This window comes from Aspergillus vadensis, assembly GCF_003184925.1.
Source record: "Aspergillus vadensis CBS 113365 unplaced genomic scaffold BO88scaffold_2, whole genome shotgun sequence".
Lineage (NCBI taxonomy): Eukaryota > Fungi > Ascomycota > Eurotiomycetes > Eurotiales > Aspergillaceae > Aspergillus > Aspergillus vadensis.
The window spans coordinates 1,200,029-1,211,313 of NW_020292040.1; the positions used below are offsets into that span (position 1 = coordinate 1,200,029).

General features: G+C 49.3%; 1 protein-coding gene across 1 annotated transcript; it reads right to left on the reverse strand.

The window, feature by feature from the left end:
• Positions 1 to 1,242: 1,242 nt before the first annotated feature.
• Positions 1,243 to 10,904, reverse strand: BO88DRAFT_329775 (membrane morphogenesis protein VPS13; the record flags this gene model as incomplete). Its single annotated transcript, XM_025702608.1, has 4 exons — positions 1,243 to 1,283; positions 1,338 to 1,754; positions 1,805 to 3,422; positions 3,474 to 10,904. The coding sequence occupies 4 exons, from the start codon at positions 10,902 to 10,904 to the stop codon at positions 1,243 to 1,245; spliced, it is 9,507 nt and encodes a 3,168-aa protein (XP_025567382.1).
• Between the last annotated feature and the right edge of the window lie 381 nt (positions 10,905 to 11,285).

Genomic DNA, 11,285 nt, shown 5'->3' on the forward strand with positions numbered 1-11,285 from the left:
GTCATCCCTCGGAATCCAGCGCAAAGCTACCATAGATCCATCATCGTTCAATGACGACCATCACACGCCAAAAGACATTAATTTCCACCAATCACTGCAGTGATTCATTGACACATAGAAGAAGAATATCCGAGCCCCTTCCTTCCAAGGTACATTCACAGCTTAGAAGTGAGATAGATATAAAAGCACCAAACAACCCACCAGTTGAACGAACGACTTGTGTGTCCCGAAACTACCTAACTACCTACCTACCTTTGAGATTTATCATAAAATTACGCAAACTCCTATTCCAAGCCAAACACCCTCCCACCCATAATCCATCAATAACATACATTATCCTCATCACAATGGGTGACGCCACCCAAGTCCAGCCTCAAACTACCTTTCCCCACCACCATGGCCCCTACTACTCTTATATGGTCCAAACAATCGAACCAAGGGGCAGTTACTGCTGCTGGCTCGTCACAGCGGCCACTCGCGACGACATGATAACCTTCTACAAAGGGTTCATAAAATACTCCAAGACGAGTAACGTGGGTATTACCAACTTGAGACCAATCCACCTGGCGTGGTGGACGTTCGATGCTCCGGGAAGACAGACTATCTGGAATGTGGTGCAACGAATCTATCAAACAATTTACTCTCCGTATGTGGAGGAGTTGACGCAGAGTCGGGGAAAGATTACGATTAGGTTGTTGGATGATAGTTGGCCGATCTTGCCGTGTCAGGATGTTTCGCTGGGGGGCCATTTTGATTGACTGAATGGGTGTGGTCAATAGGATATGGATAGGATATGGGCGTGTTCGGCTAGTAGCGAGTAGGGGGGTTGGTTCTATGTTTCTGTGCTGTCTATGCCTGTTGTTCTTGTGTGAGACAAGCGGTTTCCTGTCCTTGCTAATGCAGTCATCTGTGCTGTAGCTTGCAGCTGAATAAAATCGATTATAAAATTAACATAAGGGACTGACCACAGCGTAGCGGATCAGGTAAATGCATGTATGCACATTAACAAACATCATTAGAAATGAAAAAAGATAGGCTGCGCGAATAGAACGGTTCTCGCTTAATTTGCTGGAACATGGGAAAGAGACCAAAAGATGAATAATAGCAATGCGTTATCATTACAACCTCTGCCTTTCACCATCCATTTCATGTCATATCGGACTTTGAATCAACCCTTGTAGGAAATTTTACCCAACCATCAGCCGACATAACATCGTTAAGAGAAACAGGAATTGTGTTTTTTTAGCAGCGAGAATTGTATTTCTCGTTGAAGGCGTTGACGGCTAGATGAAGTTAGTATCTTTACATAACAATTGCTGGACAGTATGTTCACTCACCGATTGCTATCTGCCTGTACAGCCAATTTCTGGAGCTTTCATCTTGAACCGGGATGAAGGGGCCATTGGCACCACCCTTGAGTGTGATGCTCATACCCGTACGCTCCTTGGATATAGTTTGGATGTCCGTCAACCGCATGTCCCACTCGGTCCGCAGCTTCTTGGTGCGCACGAGGATAATCCGATCGTAAGTCAACATGACCAGCATGTCCCGTCCCGGAAGTTCCAGGTGTGCGATGTAATCCTCGTTGAAGTACTTTCCATCGTCGGCCGTCTTGAGCCAGAACTGTCCTAACGCTTCGCGCTGGGAGTAGGGCCGCACAATACCATCGGTGGCGATAAAGCGAGTGAGACGAACACGGTCGAGTCCCTCGGCATCAAATACAGTTGTCGTGTTTCGCACGCCCTCAGCCAGATCTACTTTGAGTCAGTATCTGTTTCGCTTCGAAAGTGTAGTATGCACTTACTTGAGGCAAGGTCAAAGGCGCCTATCGCAGGTTTCGTCGCCAAACCTAAAACACCCTTTCCAACACCCTTGAAGAATCCTTGAATACCCTCCTTTTCAGCACCCTGCAGTGGATGACGGGCAAGTCCTCCGATTCCACTTGCTAGACTGGTTGCAAATGCATTACCACCTGCTGTGATGCCATATAATGCGTGCTTGGGTCGGTTCCGGGATTTGGACATTCGCCGCTGATCTTGGAATTCTTTATCAAGTGTAGCAGCCGCCAGGCCCTTGGACATACTACCAGTAAGCTTGGCCATACTGTCAGAAAATCCAAAGACGGATTTCTTCACGAAGCTGGTGGCACCCTTTGCGATACCGTAACCCAACTCCTGGGGTCTATCAGTCATGACCAGACCCTGGTATGGCTCGTAGAAGATATCTGCCACACCAGAACTGACGGTGTTGAACAACCCAACGGGGTTGCCCAAGAAATCCGCAGAGCCGAGGACCACATGTACCTGGCGAAGGAATTCTTGCGTATAGTGTCTCTGGACGTTGCCGACAAGCACTCCAAGGGAGACACGCGCATTCTCCAGCATCAATGCATTCAGACGTACCGGAGCGTCGTTAACATTGCCCATTGACATTGTCATGACGTGAACGAAGAACATCAGCGGGTTGGACGGTTGCAGAGCATCCTCCGCATTCACGCGCTCAGTACGCATGAACGAGATGTCGATCTGCATAGGTTGCAGATGGAGAAGTTCAAAATACACGTCCTGAGCGGCACCTTCATTCTGCGGCTCTGGAATGTTCAAGTCCTCATCGCAGAGTTTCCCTTCGTGCGGCTCAGACCATGAAGCACCAGGCACCTTAACAAAGTCGAGCATTGCGGCAATGAAATCTTCATCAAGCTCCAATGTCATCTGCTGCAAAAGAACTGTGGCATATTTGATATAGAGAACACCATAAGAGTCGTCCTTGACGCGCGTAGCCATAGCATGGAAGATTGGATGTGCTTCCATCTCCTTTCCAGTCTTTGGAACCACACTGGGATACAGCAAAATGGGAAAGATGCCTCCGTACAGCTGATTGTCGATTTGAATCCACTTGATTGTGGTGTTCAGAGTCTGGTAAACTCGTGATTCTCTGAATTTTATTTCAATTTCGCGGAATGTCAGATAGAGCAGCTCCCTCAAATTTTGATTGATCAAGGAGATGCCAATGCCTCCAAGCCGGAGCTGGGCTTTGAAGTTGACATCGGAATCAAGCTCTTTCACTTCGAAGCCAGTGCTCAAGCTGCTCTGTGAGGCTTGTCCCTTTTGCTTGTAAATACTCTTCGATGCCTTGAAATTCGACAAGACTAAGGTCTGGGTCGGACCATTTGCAACAATGTTGATATCAATGATCTTCTGAGTCTCTCCATACTGGGTTGGGGGAATTCTCATCGGTATCAAGTTTCCAATTTCAGCAAGCTTGATGTGTCTTTCCTTGCCTTTGCATGTTAAGACAAGGGACTTGTTCTTGGTGGCTGGATAATCCCAGGCATAGGGCATGATGCTGCGAGGAGGAAGGCGGTAGCGAATAGGTCGCCAGCCATTGGACCTGTCTTCCTCGTCGTCTTCAAGGTTCGGGTTCTACGGTTGCGTTAGCAATGCATGTTTTGAGGGCGTTCAAGGTATACTCACAGCCTGGAAGAAGATAAATTCCATGTCACTCTCGTTTCGCATCGAGAAAGGCCAGTTGCGGGGCTCGAAACTGAAATGGATGAAGAGAGTTGCACCCTCCATGATAATATCAACCTTGACGAGTCTCTGGCGTTGATTAGCTTTGGCAAGCTTGACATGTACGGTTCCAATATCGGCAATGTTGAAGGGCGATGACCATTGATTGTTTACCCCCGGGAAGCAGAGGCACAGCTGCTTGTCCACAACTTGGCGTAAGAAGTGTAGGGGTGTTAGTTCACCACTCTTGATTTGTAGGACATTTGACGAGCCAGGCTCCCGGACCAGGATGTCCTCGTTTAGCTTGTTCTTCAGAATGAAGCGTGGTGCGATGGTCACGACCTTCGTCAATTTGTATTTTCCGTCGCCCTCGGCGACAGACACACCTGAATGGATCTCGGATCTACCATGCTTGTCAGGAAGAACGACCTCGAATGTGCTCCCAATAGCTTCAAAACTCTGAGGTTTGCTCCAAGCAGATTCACCAATTCTCAACATGGAACGATTCTTCTGGTCATCCGTGTGGTAGGAGTACATGTAAGGAAGCGACCGCCCACCATGCCTCGAATCAGCCAGCAGGCCCTGTCCAGCCGCTGACCGCGCTGACTGTAAAAAGGCCTTGCTTTGAATTTCCATAGGAAGTCCGGTCTTGTTCAAGATGAGATACGGACTGTAGACAGAAATCTTGAAAGCTCCACCGCTGTCAGGCACGTTGAAGTAATGGAGCTTCAGTCGAAGTTGAATGCCTCGATCGTCTTTCAATGAAAGCACATGCTCTCTTCTGTAGTCCTGAGAGTTGCCATTGATGATTGCAAAGTCGCTCTGCCTGAAGACAGTGTCCTCTAAGTCGACGCTGAGGAGTAGCAGATGAGATAGCTCAACGACATGGACAGGGCTCACACCACCTTTGCGCAAGAAGTTCGTCCAATCCTTCTTGGTGTTCTTGTCATAGATGCGGTATTTGAAGTCGTAAGGCAGAAGGTTCTGAATCTCAACTGGAGCAAAGATCCGGAGACGCATGTAAGGATAGATGCCTGTCAATTTATCTCGGGCGTTGTATGAAGCATGCAGTTGGAAATAGAATGGAGGAGCTTGTTGTCCGCCTTCACTAAGACACTTTATTGTCCGCGTTGGCCGACGCAAGAGCTCTCTCCAATGCAATTGTTCACGGGACCAGTCATAGCCGAAGCCCTGATCAGGGCGAATAACAAGGGAGTGCATATACGCTGCCCCAACGGGCGCAGGTCGCGAATCACCCGGAAGGATCTTCTCAATTTTCAGAAGATGGCCATCGTTAGGGTTGAACACGCCCAACTCTACAGGTATTTGTGTGCTGTTCTCAACAACCAGTGGCGAGCGGAAGGTGATATACTTGACATTGTCGGGACCCAGCTTGACCTCCACAAGCAGTTGGTGAAGAATGCCGTCCTTCTTAGGCTTCAGACCATACAGGATCTCGCCCTCACGAACAACGGGGATGCGGCTCACGCTGTCGAATCCACTTCCTTCGAGCTTAATTCCAACCAGTCCGGCATGGCCTTCTGGCGCAAGCGTCTCACGCATAGCAGTAGAATCCTCGAATCGCCAAGGGTATTCTTCGCCATCAGCCAGTTTAGCAGCCGGCCCCTCTTCGTCAACGCTGACATCGGCCCAAACATGCAGATCGAAGCCAGTGTAATTGCGAATCCGGTAGGGCGCATCAGCACCTCTTGGCTTAGAGAGAACATCTTCATCCGCTGACAGGAACTGGAAAGACTTTGATGCCAGGGCAATAGTTGCCGAAGTAATTGTAAGCTCCATCGTCTTATGAGAGTAGGCATCTATAGAAAGGATCTCAGGGGCAGTTTCCTTCGCAACGTGGAACCCTAGCTGCCAGGGCTCAATAAGGGGTTCCCAAGCTGACTTGGAGAAGTTATACACATTGACAAATGTCTCGAAATTGGTATCAGCATGAAGTGTTGACGACCAGTCCCGAATATCAACGTTGAACTTCTTGACACTCCAGTCCAGCAGTGGAAGATCGTGAAGGTCTCCAATAAGGATTACCCTGATACCATCGATTTGAGCATTCAACTCCTCCCGCTTCAGCACGGCAGAGCGTTGCGAAACGAGCTCCCCGCCCGAGTTCTCAGCTGTGGCACTCGAGTGTCGTTCATTCCTCGAGACCATTGCTGCCGAGGTCTGCCTGCCGCTGGACCGTCTCCTAGAAGATATCGGTCTTGTGCTCTTGACATCCGATAGCTTTTTCGGTTCTTCATGTTCAACAGACTGTGTACCTTGAGCTCTCATCTCAGATGCCTTGTTGACAATTTGTATCGCCATTAGAATATCCCGAAGAGAAAGACGCAGAACCAACGGCTCGATATGGACATTTATGGAGGTTAAGGAAGAGCCCTTTTCCTGTGGGCGACTATCGACGGATACTTCAAGAGTAAAGTCATCCAGAATTCGAAGCCTGCTTGTTTCGAACTTGTCCATGCGACACAGAAACATCCCTACCTTGCTTATCTGTAGTGTAGAGACATTTTGGTGTGAAAATAGCAGCTGCTTCGTTCCAAGAACGATGGCCTCGGTATGCGTAATGGCCGGGTTTGCGATAGTTATTACTTGAGCATCGACAAGGTTGACTCGGAAAGACACAGTCATCTGACGGTCAGCGGCAGGCGCAGCGCCTCCGCTTGATGGTGTTATTGTAGACTCTTCAATGCTATCAGCAGTGCTAGTCCTTGGCTCCGACTCGTCGGGTGACTCATCGCCGTCTTCTTCAACAACTGGCTCCTCTGTTGCGAAAGCCGAATTGGCAAAGGATTGCAGAGCTGACAAGTAGTCCAGGGCAAGAATTATTCGCGGGCTGTCGATGGTCAGCATCGCGATGAGATGATTGTTCGGACCTGGAGTCATGGAAACGCTGGCCATAAATTGTTGCTTGACATCGTTATTGATCAGCGACATGATCTTTCTGAATTTGTTTGTATCTTTATTGCGACTATCGCGAATGGAGAGTGAGTGAATGAGAAGCTCAGACTCCAGGGAGCCATCGGTCAACATGCGCAATTTGACACGCGTGTCATTGAGTGAAAATTTGGATAGACTAGCATCTTCCAAGCAACCGACTGGCGCATCGTCATTCGCAAGAATGAGCTCTAATCCAACACTATCCACCTTGAAGATCATATCAAGCCGGACCCACGTCTCGTCGTTAGGGCTTGCTCCTGGTGCCGTTGTTTCTTGAGCTTGCCTAGTCTGGACTGCCCTAGACTCGGCTTCTCTAGTGGGGTCTGTAACGGATGAGGGAAGTGACTCCATGGCTTCTAGTTCTTGTTGCTCAGCATCAGTCGCAAATGCGTTGGGCACCCTCTTCGACAGATCTAGCAGGAATTTGAGCTGTTTCTGTGATATCCTAAGATTGATGGGGGACAGAGACCCCTCAACTTCCATGTCTGGTCTGGGATTGTCTTGCTGATGCTCGAGATAGCAGATACTGAATTCCAGGTTGACTTTCTGGATCATTTCCAGCTCCTCCGCGGTACCATCGTCATAGTGGAACTTTGAAGTCAAACGGATGTTGCGAATACCGGAGGAGATGAGATTAACAGCAGGGCCATCTTTATCATTCTCATCGAGAGGGACAAAGGTATTCTTAGCGTAGATCTCACCCAGGTGAGCAGTCACTGTATCATGGGGAAGATCTTCCCTTATGGCGCCTGGGAAGACCAGGATTGGAGTCATTATCACGACATCAAAACGCATTCTAGAGGCATTTTCTTGCAGCTGATTGGCCTGGTTGGCTGCAGCTTGCCGGGCGGCGTTGAAAATAGCCTGCATCTTGCCGAACTTGACCAGGAAATTAATTATCTTGCGATAAGGCTCTTCCAAGAAGTTGATTTTCATTGAGCCTGATCGGAGGAAGACTTCTGAATCATACCCCGGGTAAGTTGTACTCTCAGGATCAAAAGTTTCATATTTGAAATCCGCAAAGTTTTCGCCTTCGATAGTCAATAGCCTGCGAAGATCAGAGCTTTCTGAAGCTCCTGTGTTGACATCGTCAATCAAAGTCAAACTGCCGATGCGAGACTGTATGAGCATGGTTTTGTCTACGAGCGAAATGCCCACGTCGGCCGTGTTGAGACTCAGAGTAGCCAGTCTAACACCATCATTGTTGAGAATGAGAGCTATACTCTTCAAGTCGGCTTTGATGCGGATCTTTCCGCTTTGTTGCGGCTGCTCCTGAACAGTGCTGATGTCTTGGTTCGTCTCACTTGACTGGGTAATCTGGTTGTTCGGCTGTTCCGGGTTTGTGAATGTCAGTAGAACAAAATCAAGCAGTGTCAAGAGCGTCTTCCTAGTCACAACAAGGTTGATGGTGGAGACTGATATATCAAGGTTCATCGCTACACCTTCGTATGTCGACTGGAAAACAGGAGACTCCGGCTTAACTCGAACGAACTTGAGATGGAAAAGGTCTTTTTCTTCATCGGCATCGAAGCCCTTAGAGGACAGAATCCTCTTGAATTCTGGGACTGGATTTTCCTCAATGTAATCATCGACACTCAAAGATTTCAGAACAACTTCTGCAACCATGTCAAAGGGCCGCATATAGTAGTCCAGCGCAAACCCTTCGGCAACCAGCTCAACCAACAACTGGTCGCGGAGCGGATCCTTCGGATCGGAACGAGATAATGAACCACGAAGGCGACCGACCGTGAATTTGAATTCGAAGTCTCGACGATGTATGTTGGTTGGTTTGTCAACGCTCTTCCTCTGTTCATCGTCAGACTCATCATCAGAGTCTTCGTCAACATTGGGAAGCTCCCTCAGAATAGACGGCTGGAACGAGGAAGATCTCGCCCTGTTGCCAGATACGGTGGTTTCTTTCGTCTTGTTGGCGGTGTTGTTCGGCGCACTACCGTCATCGAAGCTGGGGATCGCAATGTCGATCAGCTTCATGAGACCTTTATATTTGGCATCGGACATTGAAGCATGCAGTTCTGGAAGGTGACCGGAAATGCGCGTTCTGGTGAGCTCAGTGACCTTTGGCACAATACACATTTCTAGGACGAAATCAACATTGATGCGATCGATGATGTGCAAGTTTCGGGTCTGGACATCCGTGGTTAATTGCGCCTTGGTGGTCTCAATGCCGGGTCCAATGAGGACTTGCGTAGAGTCCAACTTGATAAGAAATCTGTCGTACAGGAGGTGCTCGAGCTCCTTATAGTCGCCTTCCTCGTACTGCCGTTTCTGCTTCGATTGAAGGTCTCTCATTGTCTGTCGGTCGACGAGTTCACTATTGACACTGATATGACCAGCGTCGAGGATCAAACAGAGGGAGCTCTCTTGTGTGATACTTTCAGGAACAATAATCAGAGGCGCATGAATATCAAATTGCGCGTCAACCTTCTTGTGCTCCTCCAGCGCAAACTCCAAGCCCGCTCGGGTTTGCTGTCGGATGCCTTCCACGGTGGCACCGGCTGTGTCCAGAAGGGCCCCAATCGATTCCATATGTCTCTCGGGCGGTTCAAAGAATTTGACAACCTCAACGATGAACCTCGGGTTGTAGATGACTTCAATACTCTTCATTTTGACTTTCACGACCGAATCGGCGTCACTTTCGAGAGGGTTCTTCTCGAGTTCTAAGTGAAACAAGCCGTCCCTGTAATCAGAAGCATCATCGCCAGCATCATGCTCCAGCTGGCTCTCTGAAGCTTGGGATAGACGGTTCTTCGGTTCTGGCAGTGAATCCTTGACCTTGACAATTTGGGGGAAAAGACTCCCTTCCGTTGTTCCATCATAAACTCGCAAGCCACCGAGGTTGAGGTCGATGAAGAAGGAATCAGGACGCTGCAGGGCTTTGGCTCTGAAGTTGTCGAACACGAACTGCATGATTTCGTTCGCCTTCCCGTGCGGGTCACGTTTTAATGTAAAGCTTCCAGCTCTAAGACCTGCATTTACCTGCAGCTTCACCCAGTCTCTTGGGACATCGACACTGTCGGCAATTGCCTTTTTCTCATCCCAGTCAATAGCATTATATAGTTCCTGCCGCTGTTCTTCGGTCATGGTAGTCTCCTCGGACTCCTCCTTCTTGCTGCCCCAGAACCATTCTGACCAGGACTGCTGCTGCGCAGGCTTCTTGACACCGACATTCTCTTTTCTTAATTGATTCCTCGCCAGCGATCTCCAAAAACGAATGTCTTCGTAGCTGAGCTTTCTTTGCAGGCGTTCGTAGTTTTCGGCGTCTGCGCCTGTCAAGGTTTCTTCGCGCTTTTTCTTCTTGAACAAGTCAATGTACGCGATGCGGTCATCTCGTCGTTCCTTGATGTAGTCCCAGGTCCAGCGCCTATTTCGTTCGTGGATCTTGCTAAGTACAGCCTCCCCAGCAAACCTCAGCCAAGCGCGGGGATCCTCCTTTGGTCTGCACTTTGGCTGGAACTTCCTGTATTCCTGGTGGCGGATGAAATAGTGAAAGAGGTCGACAAGCATCAGCGCATCACGATACTGGTGGTCGTCAAGGACGAAACTGAGTTCATCAAAGAGCAACCTCGCTTTGATCGCCGCCCTATCATGTCCTCCAGATTTGTCCATCTCTAGACCAGCACGTCCGCTAACCGGCCGAAGCATGAACTGAACATTCTCTTCGCTATCAATTCCCGACCTTAGCTTCTCGATCAACTCCGCATGGCCGATTCCTTGTGCTTCTGCGCCTATGTCGGAACCTCGACCTGTACCCAGAAGATTTGCATCGGTGTTCCAGTAGATTGCGAGGGCGCCGAGGATTGCCAGTTTATGGGTCGTACCGGATGTCGACTGGATGAAAGTGGGATTCCACTCGGAGTCGGTGCTGACTGCACTGAGCTCCTTCAGTGTCACACCGAGGGCGAAGGGGTGGTCAGGCGAAGAAATCGAGTCCTCGTAGCGAAAATGCACGTTTTTGATGGATATCTGGAGGTTGTCGACAACGGCCGTTACCAGGCTTTGGGTGAAACTTTGGTTCCGACGCTGCTCTTCCTGGCTCATGCCCTCTGTGTTGCGTTCCTTGAGCATTTCCGCGCTCTCAATCTTTTCCATCTTCAGGTGATGCGCCCGCCGCTCTTCCTCCTCCGGGTCGTAGTCCTGATCTTCCTTGGGAGCCGCAAGCAGAAACACATCTTCAATGTCAACCTTAACTGGCTTCCCTCGTAGATTCGACCAGGGGATCGACAGGGTGAGCTCTCCGACATGTCCCTCTACAACGTTGAGCGGCAGACGTAATTGATCGAGGGCTTCCCGTCGGAGCTCCAAGTTATGGAGCTTCACATCGCCAGACCAGATTCCGATGTTCAACTGTTTGCCATCAAAGTTCTTAATGTACATGCCCAGGGTGCGGTTGAGCAAGTTGGCGACAAGACCCTCCAACATGGTTGCAGGATGCGGCCGTAACCCGGGCCGGGGGCTTCTGCGTGGAGACCGTAGGGGATAATAGAATTATTCGTAACTGATGGTTTAGGCCAGCCTGGTTTGATGAAGCGCAGAGTCAGCATGACATCGATACGATAATTACAGATTGGTGGGGAAATGAAGGGCGATCAAGCAAGCAAACGAATCGAATGGGAAAGACCTTTCAATGATGCGCGAGTTCTAGTTGCACTCGCAGATAATAGAGAAAAGAGCCATGCAGAAGGTTGGCTCAGTATGCACGCGATACAAAATGCGGGCGGCAAGTGCAAGCAATGGGCTAACAAAAAGTGGAAGTATAGATAGTGAATCAAGTGCGGAGAAAACGAAAGAGGAACGTGGAAG